General features: G+C 37.6%; 1 protein-coding gene across 1 annotated transcript in view; it reads right to left on the bottom strand.

The window, feature by feature from the left end:
* The window catches only part of LOC131937262 (uncharacterized), a 65,682-nt gene that overhangs the window by 3,737 nt on the left and 41,173 nt on the right, over positions 1-20,772 (bottom strand). The window contains exons 10-14 of the mRNA XM_059294549.1: positions 19,963-20,232; positions 14,703-14,875; positions 12,961-13,040; positions 6,926-7,093; positions 758-854 (exon numbers count right to left, since the gene is read on the bottom strand). Coding sequence (XP_059150532.1) covers positions 758-854; positions 6,926-7,093; positions 12,961-13,040; positions 14,703-14,875; positions 19,963-20,232 — 788 coding nt within the window. The remainder of the gene's footprint in view (positions 1-757; positions 855-6,925; positions 7,094-12,960; positions 13,041-14,702; positions 14,876-19,962; positions 20,233-20,772) is intronic.

Raw genomic sequence — 20,772 nt, 5'->3', positions numbered from 1 at the left:
TATAGCAGTACTTTATTTATAAGTGTGAAAATGAGCAAAATAACTAGATTCACTGAGCCTATAAACAATCAAGCCATAATTATTTTCACCAGGTAAATCTAGACACAGTCGTGCACAAAGATGCCCAGATTTACCTTGCTATTGTACAATCAACCCATACAATCACTAGCAATGTAAAACTGTGGGTTCCTGTCTAAAGTGATCTATGGTTTAAACTAGACAAGCATTTATGTACACACAAAAACTGATAATAAAACATTTCTAGCTGTGCTGTTGTTTCAACCTGTGATGATGGCATTTAGTGATACAGCACATAAACTGCTAACCCCACTGTCTTGAGTCTGGTTTTGCAGACTCCAGTCCTTAGCACAAGCCTGATGGGCAACTGCTGTGTGTCAGGGCTAATAGTGGCAGCCAAACAGTACTGACAATAATACTTTCATGTGCAGGTTTAAAGAAATTCTATGTCATCCAGAGGCGTAGAGAGGGTAGGTGACACCTGACCTAGCAACACCACTGATGTCATGTGTCATATGGACTGTCAAGGAATATGTGTTGAACTTGTTTCAACCAGGGAAGCAGCAGTCAAGTATGTCCAATGGTGTCATTAGTAAGGGTGTCACTGAGAGAGTAGGTAACTTCTGTAGCTGTCTCTATATAGTCAGATCTCTTTTAAATACCTTATTACTGGTTGTTTGTGTCACTGAGAGAGTAGGTAACTTCTGTAGCTGGCTATATATAGTCAGATCTCAAATACCTTATTACTGGTTGTTTGTGCCTGAGTGACTCCATCAAGCAGCCAGACGTAGATGACATGAGATCCAGATTCTAGCTGGGTTTGCCAAAGTTCAGAGCTGAAATCAAAATGAATAAGTAGGCCTACAATTATTGTCCAATAAACAATTTTATTTTATTTCATGGATTCATCTTAAAAAAATTGAAAGATTGATTGTATGAATTATAATAAGCCATTGCTATTTTCTCAGTATTGCTTAATTTTTTGGAGATTTACAATATGGATATTTTTTATTTTAGGATATATGTATGTGAATGTATATGTATAATATGTAGGTATGTGTATATATAAATGAAATAGTGTGAAGTGGACGTAACCTGATGTATACATTTAAAAAATAACACGAACAAAGCATTCAGAAAACCAGGCTGGAAGTTGTATTCAAGTGCACTGCACTAACCTTCCTACTGATATTTTTTCCTGACATGAAAAGGTCATAAGCCAAAAAAATGTTTTCTGACAAGCACATTTTCTAACAACCTACAGCCTAAAAGACATTCAAATGTCAGGACCCCTATGGTGTGCATGGAAAATAAACTACCAGTGCCATTGACACATAATGCTCCCTACTATACTATGTGGTCAGATAGTTACATCAGTAACAATATATATTTTTTTAAATATACATGTATGCAAATCTATGGGTATATTTTTTTAAACTGAAACACTATTTTAAAAAAAGACTTAATAAATTAGTAAAAAACTCAAGATGACTTTCATTGGGATGCCTAATCTACACTAAAGGTCCAGAACAGAAGTTGCCCTTGGGCTGTCTAGTCTAGAAAACAGACACAACACTGTTTCTGTTTCTTTATTTGCCAGAGGGAAACAATGGGCCACATGTTAGGGAAGATGAAATAGGCCACTACAGAGTTAGTCATATTCACCCCCTCCCCCAACACAAACACCAACAACAGACCTTTGATAATTTGAGTACTACCAAAACTGCCCAGTGTTCCCGCCCTCCCCTCCCATCTTCCCACCTCAATACTAAATTTAAAAACGAAAATAATGAAGATAATTTAAGTAAAACTAATTAACTTGAACATTTTAATAAAATACAATTAAGACTCGCAAACTTTAAAAAAACGCTGTTATAAATTATTTCAGATGCGCAAACTGCAAAAAAGAAAATAGTTTATTTATAATTTAGCACTTCCTCCCCTTGAGAATAAAAAAAAATGAGAACCACGTTTGGACAGCATGGAATAAGAGGTAGCAATTTGTTTGAAATGAACATCGGATAGCCTTGATCATTATTTCGTGCCGGAGGACTGGTCGTTAGAAAAACTAAATATTTAAACTAGCACGAGTGAATTAAATACAGATGTTATTTTGGATTTATATTTTGTTTAATGGCAAGAACGGGGTGTATTTCCTTTATAACTTTGTAATTTTTTAATGTGCAGCGGGGGAGGAAAGGGCAGGGTAAATGAAACGTGGTGGGCAGACGTTAAAGATTTTTTTTTTAACATTGCAGCCAGCTTAGGTGAGGGGGGAGGTGGGGGAAAGGGGGGAGGGGGGCTAGCGAGCTAGCCATATGGCACGGACCTTACACCTGATTTTTCTTGAGACTGAGCGTATTTTTCCCCATCCTGGCAACTTGGAGTTGTTATGAAAGCTATGATGGTGCAGTTATTACTTCATAACGACCCGTGGAGTTCAACTAGGTATTAGGTGGTTTACTCCATACATTTCTTTATACTAACACTTGCAGGGTAAAGAATAACGCTTCAATACCCACAATGATAATAAATCAAGTTTCTTTAACTGATACTAAGATCGACAGCGTAATCGTAAAAAAAATAGAATCAAGTTTCATCAACTACACAATAACGTACTGTACAATCTTAAATGTTAATCCCTTTTATTAACAGACGCAATGCCCCAACACATAATCTCGTTTCATCAACGAACACAATGATGCACTTTTATCTTCGGTCTGTTTCGTGTTTCTTCAACTGGACCACCCACCCGGCCTATACATAATAGCTAGGATCTAGTCGGGCTAAGTGAGGTCACATTTAAGCTGCATTTGCGAGTTTCAATAGGCCGACCATAAACTTTACACAACCACAAAGATGTCTATTGGGCTTAAACAAAGGTGTCGAAATCAGGTGTTTCAACCGTGTTTCTACGGGCATTTGGTAAGGTGTGGATGTCTATCGGGTAAGACAGAGGTGTCTATCGGGTAAGACAGAGGTGTCTATCGGGTAAGACAGAGGTGTCTATCGGGTAAGACAGAGGTGTCTATCGGGTAAGACAGAGGTGTCTATCGGGTAAGACAGAGGGGTCTATCGGGTAAGACAGAGGTGTCTAACGGGTAAGACAGAGGTGTCTATCGGGTAAGACAGATGTGTCTAACGGGAAAGACAGGGGTGTCTATCGGGTAAGACAGAAGTGTCTATGGTGATGGGGAAGATATGTCTAGTGGGGTTAAGACAGTGTTGTCTTCTAAGGTTAAACAAACGTAAGCGGGTGTAATCCCTGTAAATATGTAGACAATCTGTCATTGAATTGGTTTAGACCATCTTTCATTGAATGGGTTTAGACACTCTGTCATTGAATTGGTTTAGACCATCTTTCATTGAATGGGTTTACACACTCTGTCATTGAATTGGTTTAGACCATCTTTCATTGAATGGGTTTACACACTCTGTCATTGAATTGGTTTAGACAATCTGTCATTGAATGGGTTTTATCAGTAAGGGCTGGAGGCACAATGTTTATTAAGAACTGCACCGATGAGCTAATGAAATGAACACATCGTATTGTTCAGAGGTGTAACGAACAGGTACAACGTTTCAGATAACAACGAAATAGTATTAGTGTCAACATACCTTTATAGGCGACGTTTTCATACATTCCTATTGACACACAGTAAACGTTTCACCGAATATACGACAGCCAGATGTAATCCCTTCTGATATCTCAATCTTGGTGCGCAAACTTGCCTTACAAGAACTAATGAAACGTAGCCCAGAAAGAATGCGACAAGGTCAGGTTTTTCCTTTCTACGCTAGCCTCGACATCTCAAACAACGGCCGCAGGCAATTAGTGGCTCAACCGCCGCATGGCTAACTTCCCTAACTAGTGGGGAACCCAGTGAGACCGGCTGGTCTACCTGACACATCCAGTGCACCTGAATGACAGAAGACTGGGGCACATGCCAGCCCAACCTGTTATGACTACAAACATCTACAAATGCGCTCAAGATCCCCACTGTTTTCACTCCAACGCTATTTTCGTTCAATCTTCTTAAACAACCTGACATCTCATTGGGGAGATGTTGATGTTGGCCCCGCGTCTGACACAGCAGTTCATTCAAGTTTCATACTCATCAATCATTCACTTAGCATTCATAATCATGAGGATTTTAACCCTCAAATTGGATAAAATAATAAAACCGCGCTAAAATACAATTAATAAAACATGATAATCTGAAACTAGGAACAACGATGGGGGAAAATATGAGTGCATGCAACCCCTATTCGGAAGATATTGTAGCTTGCTGTTTGTTCATTGTATCTAAACACAAGCACCAACAACTAGATATAAATAGGTGTTGGGGGAGTATGCATACATTATTACAGTCAGACTTTTGAAATGTTCAGTGTGAAAGACAAGTGGAGAACAATGAGACTTCTTTGAAGACGCGCCGCGTTTAACCGATACAACTAGAGCTACACAGATATGTGTTTACTGCATTGTTAGCTCATATTTTAAAACTGCCATTGTAGCGTGTTCTGTGAATAATAACACTTAAAATGTTCAATTTAACTTAAATTTTAGTTTTATTCGTAGGAATCATACTATATACTAAATTAGTATTCGCCATCTAACTATATAATACAATATTTTTTAAATAATAAACTTGTAAACGCATTAAAGAGTAGCTTGCGATCTCTAAAAGACAAATAATTTCTACCAGTTCTTAGTCCATCATCTCAGACAAGAAATCAGCACACAGTGACCAAACAACTGACGACCAGCTCATTTTAAATAGATCGATCGCTAGTTTCTCTTGTTATCGCCCCTTTTATAATTGAATATAGTATCTATTAAATTAAGTTTTAATGACTAACTTAATATGTAATTAGATTAGATAATAGATATTCTTGCATTGTCGCCGGAAACGAAATTATCTGAATCGTTTGGGTCAAAATTAAGTTACAAGATTTGCCACGTCCCGCAAACAAAAAACAAAACAAACAACAAAGAGACAATGTGAACTAAATAAAAGCATATAAAAAATTGCAGTTTTCACTTCAGTTTGTATTACACTGTTCTAACACTTGACCTGCCAGCTACCTCAGTGCTATCCGTACCACATACCTGAGTTCTATTTTTTTTTTAACTGACAAACATTTATTAAAAAGTGTGGAGAATAATACGTTCTTTATTTTTAAAGATAAATTATGAGAAAAACGTAATTGTAAGTTGATACTCAGGTGTATTTAAATAAAGTTATCTATCCATCTTGTGTGTTGAGTTGATAACATACTCTGACTAAGGTATATGAGATAACGTTTCAATATAAATAATAGTCCATCAACTCACGGGAAAACTAGAACCGGGATTAATTGACAACTTACAACTTAATTATAGTGCTTTACAAGACAACACCACGTTTACTGCAACTAACAGTGGATTACTAGACAACCCAACGTTTACTGTAACTAATCATGGATTACTTGACAACCCCACGATTACTGCAACTAACAATGGATTACTTGACAACCCCACGTTTACTTTAACTAATCATGGATTACTTGACAACCCCGCGTTTACTGTAACTAATGGATTACGTGACAACCCAACGTTTACTGCAACTAACAATGGATTACTTGACAACCCAACGTTTAGTGTAACTAACAGTGGATTACTAGACAACCCAACGTTTACTGTAACTAATCATGGATTACTTGACAACCCCACGATTACTGCAACTAACAATGGATTACTTGACAACCCCGCGTTTACTGTAAGTAATCATGGATTACTTGACAACCCCGCGTTTACTGCAACTAATGGATTACTTGACAACCCCACGTTTACTGCAACTAATGGATTACTTGACAACCCCACGTTTACTGCAACTAATGGATTACTTGACAACCCCACGATTACTGCAACTAAAATTGATTACTTGACAACCCCACGTTTACCGCAACTAAATTCAATATGAGTAGCGTGTAAATAGCTCATTTGGTTTTTACACTTGAATCCCACAAGTCTGACAAACGGGAGACCAGCGATAACTCAATTTGGAAGGAGAGGATCGATTTCTAGCAATAACTCTCATCAATTGATTTCTTCCCCCTCAATTTTTGTTCCTAGTCCCGGTAACTAAAATGAAGGTGATTCACTTTGTCATTTTTTAACGTAATCTGTAACAGCATTATTGTAATCTGAAGGAAAAAGTTTTAGAGCATTCCTAATCTAAATGTATTATAGTGGCCTTCATGAAAATATTTTTATTTCAAATCTATATTAAACATAATATCTTTACCTAGAGCATTAGTGTACTCCAAATCTACCTTAATTCTAATGTCACGACTACTAATTGTTTGTAATCCAAATCTACATTAATTTGCTATCATCAAAACACCGTAGTTTTAGAACAGGGTTGTTAGTGATATACTAAACCTGATGTGTGTAAAATCACGGGTAGGAAACTCTTGTTTATCTTCCCGTTAGAAATGATATCCAAGTCCAGAGGCATGATGGCGCCATACCACTGTTATATATGACAGCTAGATTATCTCCCAGAGACCACTGTTCAATATGACAGCTAGATTATCTCCCAGAGACCACTGTTCAATATGACAGCTAGATTATCTCCCAGAGACCACAGTTCAATATGACAGCTAGATTATCTCCCAGAAACGAGGCACCATAAGAAAGTTCTACACCTCGCGCCCCGCTGTTGGGAAACTACCGGCACTGCAAATGGCCATCGGAGGATCTGTATCCCAGACCTCAAGTTCCCAAACCAACTTCCGCTTATCACTTTCTGCCATCAGTGTGAAACATTGATTCGCGTCACCCCCACAGTGGTACAGATCTATCCAGCAGCTCTGCGCTAATCTAAACACGGCTATCAGATATGATCAAATCTTGACTTACCACCCGATTCCAACGTCAGTGGGCCCCAGGAGCCGCAGATCTTTGATTGGCTCCTCCACCACAAGCACTGAGCGCAGGGCCGGGTTGTTGCTGTTAGGCTTTCTGCCGTAAAAGGAGACGTCAAGCGCAAACACACCTGGGACCTGGAACTCGTGGCCCCAGCTACAACTGTGGAACAGGGAACAAAGTCAGCACAGAAAGAAAAGCTCTCACATCAAGGGAAAACAAACAGAGGGATTGCACGTGGAATGCTGAGCCCCTCTAGCCAAAAGTCAAAGTTAAAACACCGAGTGTAGGGAAGAAGACTGGAGGATGAAGCGTGGGGGAAGAGGGAGGGCTGGGACAGAAAGGAGACCACAGGAAGAGCGATAGAGAGCTGGGGATACACACTTGGACAAGGGAGGGGGGGGGGGTGATATACAGCATTTAATTTCTATTTTTATCAAATAGCAAGTTCTATTATAATCTCAAGCACACTTTTACGCATTTAGAGTTTAACGTAAATACGTTGAGCCCGAGGACAAAAATAAATAAGTATGGTCCACTACGTGGCAATCAAGTAAATAGCTATATGAGATACTCCTAACATTTGCTATATAAGATACTCCGAACATTTGCTATATGAGATACTCCTAACATTTGCTATATCAGATACTCCTAACATTTGCTATATCAGATACTCCTAACATTTGCTATATCAGATACTCATAACATTTGCTATATCAGATACTCCTAACATTTGCTATATCAGATACTCATAACATTTGCTATATCAGATACTCCTAACATTTGCTATATGAGATACTCCTAACATTTGCTATATGAGATACTCCTAACATTTGCTATAGCAGATACTCCTAACATTTGCTATATCAGAAACTCCTAACATTTGCTATATCAGATACTCCTAACATTTGCTATATCAGATACTCCTAACATTTGCTATATCAGATACTCCTAACATTTACTATATCAGATACTCCTAACATTTGCTATATGAGATACTCCTAACATTTGCTATATGAAATACACCTAACATTTGCTATATCAGATACTCCTAACGTTTGCTATATCAGATACTCCTAACATTTGCTATATCAGATACTCCTAACATCTGCTATATGAGATACTCCTAGCATTTGCTATATCAGAAACTCCTAACATTTGCTATATCAGATACTCCTAACATTTACTCCTAACATTTGCTATATCAGAAACTCCTAACATTTGCTATATCAGATACTCCTAACATTTGCTATATGAGATATTCCTAACATTTGCTATATGAGAAACTCCTAACATTTCGCTGTATCAGATACTCCTAACATTTGCTATATCAGATACTCCTAACATTTACTATATCAGATACTCCTAACATTTGCTATATGAGATATTCCTAACATTTGCTATATCAGATACTCCTAACATTTGCTATATGAGATACTCCTAACATTTGCTATATCAGATACTCCTAACATTTGCTATATCAAATACTCCTAACATTTACTATATCAGATACTCCTAACATTTACTATATCAGATACTCCTAACATTTGCTATATGAGATATTCCTAACATTTTGCTGTATGAGAAACTCCTAACATTTGCTATATGAGAAACTCCTAACATTTCGCTGTATGAGATACTGCTAACATTTTCAAAGCTAAATTGAAAAACAATCACAAAACAGCTGTACTTCAATGTAACGTTTCATGAATACAACATTTTTTTAAAAAAGGTTAATTATGTTAAACAATAATAATATGAAGCCTACATTTTGTAACAAAAGTGAATAGCTAACAGGCAGAGATTAAAAATGTGTATGATTAATGCAAATAAAAGAATGTGGGCCATAGATCTGTACAGTTTTGTTGCCAAAGAGATGAAGCATGCATTGATGCCATCCAAGCCGAGATTGGAAACACGTCAATACTTTGGTATGACCCCACTCAGTTTTTCAAAGGTAGCAATTTTTTAAAGGAGTAAACATTGCATTATTTATATCTAATGGGATAAACGCACAAAAATCAACAGGATATATCTAGATAATGTTTATGTTCAAGCTCGAATTAGGTTCAAATATAAATGCAAGTTACATACATGACAGATTTTGAGAAACGCGAAAAGAAATGGTACAAACATTTTAAATACTGAAATTGAGAAGCAAAAAATAGGTTAGAAACAAAGTGAAATTATGCACAAAAATAAAAATAAAACCTTCGTAGAAATACCCCACTAATATTAGACGGCAAGCTGGAAATCCACTGAGTACGAGATAGTGGTCAATGAAAACAAACTTGCGTGATGATTTGGGAAATGGGGCTGAGAGGTAATGGTCGGAAAATGAAGTGCTTCGATGAGTAAGAGATTTTTTTTTTTTCTGTTTAACGTCCGATCTATGCAGCGTGATCCTCCAACAGCAGCAGCGCCAATCAATAGAAATCATCAAGTAATGACAACGCCTGATTTTGGACCCGACTCAAATTTCGGCCAGCACAGGATAACGCAAATGGATCAGACTAGTGACCGATTCATTAAATTATTCACACGGAGGGAGAGCAAAGATTGTCACACGATTTTACACAACGCCTAATGTCAACACTGTTTTAATCATCGAGATATTGGGTGGGCACAAGTGGTGTGTACAATCCACGTACACAGATGCGCCCAAACATCAGCACGTGAACATAGGCAGGTACATTAGGTCTGTATCCATATTTGTACTAATGTATAATTACATGACTGTGTACAGAATAATTTAATTATACATATTAGTAGCATTTTGGTAACGAAGGGTAGAATGGGTGGGTTGGAATGTGAATAGATAGATGGATGGGAAGGCGGTGGATCAATGGATATGTGTGTGGATACATGGATGAGAAAGTGTATAAACCGATACATTGGAGGGTGAGCGGATGAGTGAATAAATGAACGGATAGCTAAGTTTGTTGATGTATGAAGCTATGGGTGTGTGTGTGTTAATATATGGAGCTATTGGTGTGTGTGTTGATGTATGAAGCTATGGGTGTGTGTGTGTTGATATATGGAGCTATTGGTGTGTGTGTTGATGTATGAAGCTATGGGTGTGTGTGTGTTGATATATGGAGCTATTGGTGTGTGTGTGTTGATGTATGGAGCTATGGGTGTGTGTGTGTTGATATATGGAGCTATTGGTGTGTGTGTTGATGTATAGAGCTATGGGTGTGTGTGTGTTGATATATGGAGCTATTGGTGTGTGTGTTGATGTATGAAGCTATGGGTGTGTGTGTGTTGATATATGGAGCTATTGGTGTGTGTGTTGATGTATGAAGCTATGGGTGTGTGTGTGTTGATATATGGAGCTATTGGTGTGTGTGTTGATGTATGGAGCTATGGGTGTGAGTGTGTTGATGTATGGAGGTGTGGGTGTGTGTGTGTGTTGATATATGGAGCTATTGGTGTGTGTGTTGATGTATGGAGCTATGGGTGGGGGTGTTGATGTATGGAGCTATGGGTGTGTGTGTGTGTGTGCTGATGTATGGAGGTGTGGGTGGGCGTGTTGATGTATGGAGCTATGGATGGGGGTGTTGATGTATGGAGCTATGGGTGTGTGTGTGTGTGTTGATGTATGGAGCTATGGGTGGGCGTGTGTGTGTGTTGATGTATGGTGCTATGTGTGATGATGTATGGAGGTGTGGGTGTGGATGTGTTGATGTGCTTTGCTATGGGTGGATGTGTTGATATATGGAGCTATGGGTGGGTGTGTTGATATATGGAGCTATGGGTGGGCGAGTTGATATATGGAGCTATGGGGGTAGGGGTGTTGATGTATGGAGCTATGGGTGTATGTGTTGATATATGGAGCTTTGGGTGTATGTGTTGATATATGGAGCTATGGATGGGTGTGTTGATATATGGAGCTATGGGTAGATGTGTTGATATATGGAGTTATGGGTGTGTGTGTGTGTGTTGATGTATGGAGCTATGGGTGGGCGTGTGTGTGTGTTGATGTATGGTGCTATGTGTGTGAGTGTGATGATGTATAGAGGTGTGGGTGTGGATGTGTTGATGTGCTTTGCTATGGGTGGATGTGTTGATATATGGAGCTATGGGTGGGCGTGTTGATATATGGAGCTATGGGTGGGCGAGTTGATATATGGAGCTATGGGGGTAGGGGTGTTGATGTATGGTGCTATGGGTGTATGTGTTGATATATGGAGCTATGGGTGTATGTGTTGATATATGGAGTTATGGGTGGGTGTGTTGATATATGGAGCTATGAGTGGATGTGTTGATATATGGAGCTATGGATGGGTGTGTTGATATATGGAGCTATGTGTGTGGGTGTGTTGATATATGGAGCTATGGGTAGATGTGTTGATATATGGAGTTATGGGTGGGTGTGTTGATATATGGAGCTATGAGTGGATGTGTTGATATATGGAGCTATGGATGGGTGTGTTGATATATGGAGCTATGAGTGGATATGTTGATATATGGAGCTATGGGTGGATGTGTTGATGTATGGAGCTATGGGTAGATATGTTGATATATGGAGCTATGGGTAGATGTGTTGATATATGGAGTTATGGGTGGGTGTGTTGATATATGGAGCTATGAGTGGATGTGTTGATATATGGAGCTATGGATGGGCGTGTCGATATATGGAGTTATGGGTGTGTGTGTTGATGCATGGAGCTATGGGTAGATGTGTTGATGTATGGAGCTATGGGTAGATGTGTTGATATATGGAGCTATGAGTGGATATGTTGATATATGGAGCTATGGATGGGTGTGTTGATATATGGAGCTATGGGTAGATGTGTTGATGTATGGAGCTATGGGTAGATGTGTTGATATATGGAGCTATGAGTGGATATGTTGATATATGGAGTTATGGGTGGGTGTGTTGATATATGGAGTTATGGGTGGGTGTGTTGATATATGGAGCTATGAGTGGATATGTTGATATATGGAGTTATGGGTGGGTGTGTTGATATATGGAGTTATGGGTGGGTGTGTTGATGTATGGAGTTATGGGTGGGTGTGTTGATATATGGAGCTATGAGTGGATGTGTTGATATATGGAGTTATGGGTGGGGGTGTTGGTGTATGGAGCTATTGGTGTGTGTGTTGATGTATGGAGCTATGGGTGTGTATGTGTGTGTTGATGTATGGAGCTGTGTGTGTGTGTGTGTGTTGATGTATGGAGCTATGGGTGTGTGTGTGTGTGTGTTGATGTATGGAGCTATGGGTGTGGGTGTGTGTGTTGATGTATGGAGCTATGGGTGTGTGTGTGTGTGTGTTGATGTATGGAGCTATGGGTGGGGGTGTTGATGTATGGAGCTATGGGTGGGGGTGTTGATGTGTGGAGCTATGGGTGTGGGTGTTGGTGTATGGAGCTATGGGGTTGAGGGAGAATGCGTGGATCGGTGTGTTCTTGTCGCACCCAACTATAAAGCATATGGAAAATTGCGGGAGTTCGACTTTTGGCCTTTAGAACGGCAGGGAGCATATGGTCTTTTATTTGACACAGGCATAGGCCGAATAACTGCCACCTTACAGGTAAATGATGAAATCTCGCTACGTCGTGTGACTTGAATCTTGCACGCTTCCGTTTGAGTACAAGACTAGAGGGAGGAAATCAAGCAGGCTTCCCCTTTCCCCTTGAATAAGCTACATTTCTTTACACACGCATTCGATCTTATTTTTGTATGTACTATTCGACCTGTGATTACTGAACCTATTTGATCCCGGGATCAAACTTCATACGTCTTTGTGCAAACTAAAACAAAGCACTAAAACAATGCACTCAAAGCATTGAAACAAAGCACTGAATAAATGCACTATATAACAAAGCATTCATACAGTGCACTATAACAAATCACTCAAACAATTCACCAGACGAACAAAACAAAAATTGGCTAAGCATTAAAAAGGAAAATCCATATAAAAGTTTCAAAAGTTAACAGAACGATTCATCTCCTATTGTCTTAAACAGAAAATATTTTTAAACATATTTAATCACAGCAAAAACATTATAGAAAATTACATACCTATTTTTTAAACAAGGAACAATTTCCGTAAGTTTCTCTTCATAGTTAACAAGTAAAGAGTTGACTCCGTTGGACTTGTTCTGCCAAACAAACAAAAAACTTTTTTTTTTAAAAGGGCCTTTAAACAAATTTAAGCAACTTCTAAATGAAACCATGTTAAAACATACGAACGGGAATCAAATCATGTTAACAGGTTGCTTTTCGTTTTACTGCACTTTTACCATAACGGCTATTAATAGTACCCAAAAGCTAACCTTCCCTTTTCTCTCTTTGATTGTGTATAAGTATCAAGGCGTAGGGTAGGTGTCCAGAAAGATATGACTATTATTCTTAATAATTCCTCATAGCTGATGAGTTTTGGGTCATAGAACGCAATCTACGAAAACCAACTGAGTCATTTGGAGACCTCTAAAGGCAGCGACTCAGTTGGCTCAGTCTGAAACCATCGTGGACAGATATCACAGCAAGACAAAAAGATGGCAAAAAGGGGGAGCAGGATATTACCCCCCCCCCCCCCCAAATCATTTCCACGTCATTGCTACTTAGATCAATTACCCCCTGTAAATTAACCCCCTCCCAAAAAAAACTTGCAGAACATTACCCTCCCCGATCAATTACTAAGTGTCCATGCAACTGTTAGGGATAGAGATATGATTAGTGTTAGGGGAGTTAGGGATCGATGTATCAGTAGGGATAGGGATAGGTTAAGGATATTAACGTTAGAGATAGAGTTAAAGATAGCAGGATTTGGAGTTGGGTGGGGATAGGTATAAATATATTTGTAATATCAAGGGGAAAGGGGAACTATCCGGGGGGGGGGGGGGGAGGTTTGTTGACAGGGGGTACTTGATCTTGGGGACAATGATGAGGGGGGGGGGGGGGGGGATGTCTTAGGACTGGCTAACAGAGAAAGAAAATGGCGCTCCCGTGCAGTTGCATTAACGGCGGTCGTATCACGAAGAAAAAGTAAAGAGCCCTTTCAAACCTTAGGTCCATGGTGCAGGTGAAATAGAGTTCACCTGCTTCATTGACCTCGGCATATGAAGGGATAGTGTGGTCAGCACTATTCCCAGCCACCTTTACTTTCCCTAACGTGAGTCGGGTACCCCTCAGAGCTAGGAGGACTCAGGGACGTCCTACAGACTCGAGCCCGGGATTCGAACTCGAGACTTTCGGGATGGCAGACGAAAGTTCTAACAGCCAAAGAGTTGAATTTTAAATATGCGCGATTCCTAAACCGTTAGTGCGTGATCTTGTCTGGTGTTTTAATAGCACATATCTTAGAACAAGGAGCAATTTTAAAACTTTAAAAGCCGAGTTGTAATTTTATTGCTTAAAAATGCCTATTTATATTGTGCAGTTTGGGCTAACCACATTAAAACGCTACCTGTCTGTATATATAAAATAAAGCCAGCAACAGGATTCATTGACTATAGGCCTACTATGAACGTATTTACTTAAATCGGTCGGTAATTACATTTGATGATTAAATATTAGGATGCAGCACAAAAAAATAACCCAGATTCGTTTTCCTGTTTTCCAAATAATTGTGTAAAAAATAAAAGCTTAACATATTCATAATTAACACAGTATGTTATTTCAACGTATATCAAATTTCAAAGAAACTCAACCCCAGCAATTAAGCAATGGAAGGATAAAGTATTAAATAAGGCGGTGGGAGAAGCATTTCCGGTACATAAAATTGAGTGAGGCGAGCCTTTTTTTTTTCGGACCCCACTTACCGCCAAAAGAAAAGCCGTATTTTCTCGAACCCTTACTACAGTATCGTGCCACAGTGTAGGGTTCTTCCTGTTCTTTCTGCTCTTCCTCTGCCCTCTCCCCCGCCAACGGCCATCTTTTTTTCTAACATTGTTTTCAAAACCAGACAGTGTTAGTCCTCTGCTCCTCTGGCCAACTGAGAAAGAGCAAGATAAAAAAAAAGGGAAATTAAATTTTAATTATCTTATAACTAAGGCTGTGAGACGAGAGATACTGGCAAATTGCTTGGCAAGTGCATATTTAATTACTCGATAATGGAAAAAAAGATAGGCACCTTGGCCTGAGCTGTTAGAAAGAAGTTACTAGTTACAAGGCATGGTTCAAAATGGACAGTAAAAAAATGTGTTTGTTGCTGTATCCAACCAACGCTGGTCATTTACTTGAGAGTGTATAACACCTATGTAGGTTTTCATCATATAATAAAACAAGTTGTTTCCACAAGATATATATATAAATATATATGGATACACTTGAGTAGCTTAATAATCAGCTTCGCTTGAATTATAGATGGATTGGATTCCTAGAAAAATGCGCAATTGGAAAACTGCGCAAACAGAAAAATGTGAAAATACAAACTAATTATACTAATACACGTTAATTGTGTAATATTCCGTGGAAATGTTTTATTATGCTACAATGCACAAGTAGTCATTATTTGTTAGTGTCTATATTGCTCGCTTCGAATAAACAAAACTGCCCTTACGCACTTTTTTGTGCGCAGTTTTCTGTTGCGCATCTTTCCGATCACCGATGGAATGGTCATATCCCCATAAAGCTTGCGACTAATAAAAAACGATATCTCCTTCTATTGAATTTTCTAGGTTAAACAAAAAAATAAGACTAAGAAACAACACGCCCTACTATGGGTACAATCAAAATGGGGTAAGAGTTGGACAGAAGGGGACGAAACTGAGATCTGCTATAAGAGGTCTGATTTAACTGATTTTGACATTTAACAGAAATAGTAAAACATTTACTTAATTATTTAATACAGCTGAAATTATTGCACTCTTCAAGAAGATTAAAATTAAATTACACATGTTTAGTATTTAGAAAGTGTTTTGACACATATTTAAAATCAGTGTAAATTTTTAAATTATGTTTTTATACTAATGGGAGCTTCAATGTTGAACGCAATCAAATGTAAAATCATTACCTTTAGTTTATGTTATTTGCCGGGCTATAATAATGGCATAATAAATATCACTAACATTTTTTAAAACATAAAACCTCGATGTGTATTTTAGGTTTCATCTCTAACAAGATCAGAAACAGGAGAGGGGAAACCGGTAGAAGAATGATTAAAAAGGTAAAATATTTTCCAATATAAAATAGTCAGTCTGTGAAATCAACAATTTAAATCATATAATGTCAGTAATGACTGACATAACTTTGATATATATATATATATATATATATATATATATATATATATATATATATATATATATATATATATATATATATATATATATACTACTTATCCGTTTCAAGCATAATCCCTGATTTGTGTTGCCTAGTTTCAATAATTGCCATTAGTCGGTTATCTATAAGACATGATAAAGAAATGGAGTGATTAGGACAAATACGAACAGATGGTATTACGCAGCAGGAACACGATGGGTGCATACATTTTTAGCCGATAAGAGAGAGAGAGAGAGAGAAAGAGAGAGAGAGAGAGAGAGAGAAACACTTTTGAAGATAGCGCCGATTTTATGAGTTAGTCAACTGTGGAAAAAAAATATTCAAACTTGATTTTTTTGTGGGTAAATTTTTTTTTAAATTAGGTTTTTTTATGGGTAAATTTGAAAGATTAGGATTTTTTGTGGGTAAATTTTAAAAAATTGGGAATTTTTTATGGGTAAATTTTAAAAATTGGGATTTTTTTGTGAGTAAATTTTTAAAAAGATAGGATTTTTCTGTTGGGAAAATTTTAAAAAGATAGGATTACATGTATAGTTTAAGCCCTATCTTCCAGAAAACAAACAGTTAAATCAATGAATATATTTTTTTAGATGTATGAACAGCCTTAAAACAAAACAGAGATACGGGCTTGAATGAAATAAAATTAACTGGAGTAAACAGGTTTGTATTACAAAAGGTTTACTGAAAATAGTAATTTGTACAAAAAATGCACCCCCCCCCCGACACACACAACGATTGTTTAGCTCAATGCTGGCCATTCTACCCAAGCCTTCTCGACCCCAGTAAAGTAAACAGATAGTCATAAACTAGAATCAATTAGAAGCCCTCGCCATGTTACATAAATCGTCAACTTATTTCTACCCAACTTGTGCTGTAATATCCGAACAATGCTACCCAATGCTAAGCAAAAAAAAAATGCACCGCTGATTACACAAGCCCATAAAAGATCAGTTCGCTCATTGGAATGGCCACATTCTAGGCCTTTATATACACGCCACATACAAATCTACCTCTCAAATACCTTGATCAATATTATTTTAAATAAACACCCTTAACCCCTATCATTACATTATTTCCTCCATAGTTTTACCATGATAGTGTTAACAGTTCAGATTTTTATTCTTGCTATTCTACAAATAGAATTAAAAAGTCAGCTATTAAGACCTAGCCTCTAGTAATATCTTCATCACGCAGAGCATACCGACAAACAACGTGAGTTTCCTGCAAGTTAGAATAGCATAACACTACATCGACTTAAGGGTCTATAAAAACAATGAAATCATTAACATTTGAACGATGGCATACTCTCTAATAGCCCTTATCTCCTTTCAATTAAGATAGCAGTAAGCTATCCCCGAGTAGGAAATGTCGGCTAATGTTGAGGCGACCCTGGGGCAACGATACGAAGCTTAGTTTATGCTAATCCTGTCGCTCCTGGGGTGACGAGGATACAGGCCAGCAAATGACGCCGCCCCCGCCCGTCTCTCCACGTCGCGGCATTGATAATCAACTGGCTTTGACTTGCTAACACCTAGCTGTCTGTTTCCACAGGCACTTCAACTCTAGCCGCAGTCAGGACGCCGGTCACAGAGTATCACATGTCCTAGCCGTGGTCGTTTCGTAACAGCTCATTTAAACAAGGTTATTATTAAGGAGCAGTATCATACAGAGCTCGTTACTTGAATTGAAAAAACAATGTCAGCTCTTTACTTGAATTGAAAAAAACAATGTCAGCTCTTTACTTGAATTGAAAAAACAATGTCAGCTCTTTACTTGAATTGAAAAAAACAATGTCAGCTCTTTACTTGAATTGAAAAAAACAATGTCAGCTCTTTACTTGAATTGAAAAAAACAATGTCAGCTCTTTACTTGAATTGAAAAAAACAATGTCAGCTCTTTACTTGAATTGAAAAAAACAATGTCAGCTCTTTACTTGAATTGAAAAAAACAATGTCAGCTCTTTACTTGAATTGAAAAAAACAATGTCAGCTCTTTACTTGAATTGAAAAAAAAACCATGTCAGCTCTTTACTTGAATTGAAAAAAACAATGTCTATATAGTGCAGCAGTCTCCATAAATGAGAAGATAGGGCCCAGTCTCAATAACATACATTAGTATGTTATAACACAAACAATGCTGGGCAGACGCAACGGAAATTTAATATGTCATAATCTTTACCACTTTACTTTTGATCACTTTTATTTTTTACCTAAGGACATGTATTTTGTACTATATAAAAATAAGACATCGTCTAGATCGTATCAAAACGAACACAAAACAAAACAAACAAAAAAATCAAATAAGACAAAACGGATCTTAAAGATTACACAACAAAAGCCCAACACAAACACAGCATAATTTTCTTTAAAATAAACCAGGAGTGATCTCCCCTAAAATTTCTCGAATATTCTTATATAACACTACGTGGGATGGCAACTCGGAATATAGACATGATTTTTAATTACTTAAACTTTTAAAAATAGAATAGAATCTCGTAGAAAAAAAAGAATTGCGCACCAAGCGAACGCCAAAACAAAATATGCATAATAGTGCGGAATATTATTAGTACTTTATAAATTTATATGCGTTTTTTTTTTGAGAAATTGGAAATAGCATAAATTACTACTTCCGGTCAACGGAAATTACTCTAAATTTTATAGAAGGTATAGAATTAGATATTTTGCTTACATGTGAAATTTTATTTATATATCTGAAATAGTACTCAAGTTATAGGCTTTTGAAAAATTCAAAGTAAAAAAAAGTACCACTTCCGGTTATCGGAAATCGCTCAAAAACTGATACGGATCTAAGATTTTGATAAAATACTTATATATGAAATTTCATCAACCTAGCTGTAACGGTGCTCAAGTTATCGTGTTTACAGACACACACACACACAGACACACACACAGACATACACACAGACACGGACAAGATTGCAAAAATATGTTTTTCCGACTCAGGGAGGTGTAAAACGTCGAGATTTCCAAAAATATCGATTTTTTTTTTGCACGATTACAAGACTATATTTCGTATATACGAGAAAGTAAAAAAAAGGTGTAACAAAACCATAACACAATTAAAAATATCCCAAGCAAAACTACAACAAAAACACACAAAACACAACACACAAAATGCAATAAGATAAGACTTAATACACTATAATACACAACCAATCTAATTCGATATTATACATTTCAATACGACGTTCTCAACACAATGATGCGAAATATAATAAACAGGTTATTTGAGCACATGTAAAACATACAGATTTGGCAAAATCTCGATTTTGATTTTGTGTAGGACTACAATACTTCATCTATTCTTTGTATATGAAATAGTAAAAAAGAAGAAAAATTCTCTAAAGATATGAAGAAATGAAGTACATCACGACTTAGATCTAAATAATGGTAAGTAAAAGTGTGGAGCGCTTTTACAATTTTAGTAGGTGTATTTAATTGCCAACTGAATTGTATTTTTAAAATCAATTCTTTTCAGCAAATCTCATACATTCCTCTATACTGATTTTGTTAACAATATGGCAACGAACTAACAAATTTAGTTTTTAAATACTGAACCATGTTTTGAAACTATTGAACTTCTTTTTTCTTTTTTTTTTTTTTTTTGAACTGCGAGTCTAGCCCCTTTGATGCCATTAAAATAATGTCAAGAAACAGGTGCATGCTAGAACATAATGTGATGTCGATTCCCACTTCAATTGTTCACCGACGTTAAAACCTACCACAGGTATATCAGAACCGATAGAACAGTTGTGAAATTGAAAAGGGCAAAGCTTACCTAAGTTGGACACAGTCACTTCAACAAAGAACCGATTCGCCTTTCCGCTGGCACCCTTTTCAAGATAACGGCGACTGTCTTGATCGTCATCTCCAGCGGTGTTGTTTTTGCGGGCAGTAGTACAATCCCCCCATTGAGAGAGATGGAGCCATGGTGTGGGGGATCTCTTATTCACCTCCCGTGTGACCACGGGTACTTGCGTGAAGCGTGGAGATTCTTCATCGTGGAACTGGAACTTAAAGATGAGGTCCTCTCTGTGCACAAGTTTACCTGATAAGAAATCAAGGAAAGTAAGCTCTAGCCAGTGGTCTATTCCCTAGCACAAGTTTACCTGATAACAAATCAAGGAAAGTAAGCTCTAGCCAGTGGTCTATTCCCTAGCACAAGTTTACCTGATAACAAATCAAGGAAAGTAAGCTCTAGCCAGTGGTCTATTCCCTAGCACAAGTTTACCTGATAACAAATCAAGGAAAGTAAGCTCTAGCCAATGACTAGCGATGACTAGCACATGCCTGGTATCAGACGCCAGTGAGAATCTCTACACCCAGTCAATTACAGTCACCCTATCAATTATGTCAGATCAATTTAATCACGTGTCTGCCTCGTTGCGAGGTGACAATAACCAGAGCTCTAGCCAATAACTAAAGCCTATAACCTTTTTTTTTCATTATCCAAAGACAGCGTTATTATTTTATAGATGGATGGTTTGTTTCCACATATTTCTTGTAAACGCGTTATGAATTAGAAAATATAAACATATGTTTACGTACAATCAGTCTATAAAACTTGTGTTTATAGAGGCCCACCGTA

The sequence above is a fragment of the Physella acuta genome, unplaced genomic scaffold, assembly GCF_028476545.2.
Source record: "Physella acuta isolate Inbredline_101_S28 unplaced genomic scaffold, ASM2847654v3 ptg000205l, whole genome shotgun sequence".
Classification (NCBI taxonomy): domain Eukaryota; kingdom Metazoa; phylum Mollusca; class Gastropoda; family Physidae; genus Physella; species Physella acuta.
The sequence above is the reverse complement of the archived record's forward strand: the minus strand, read 5'-3'. Positions and strand labels throughout refer to the sequence as shown.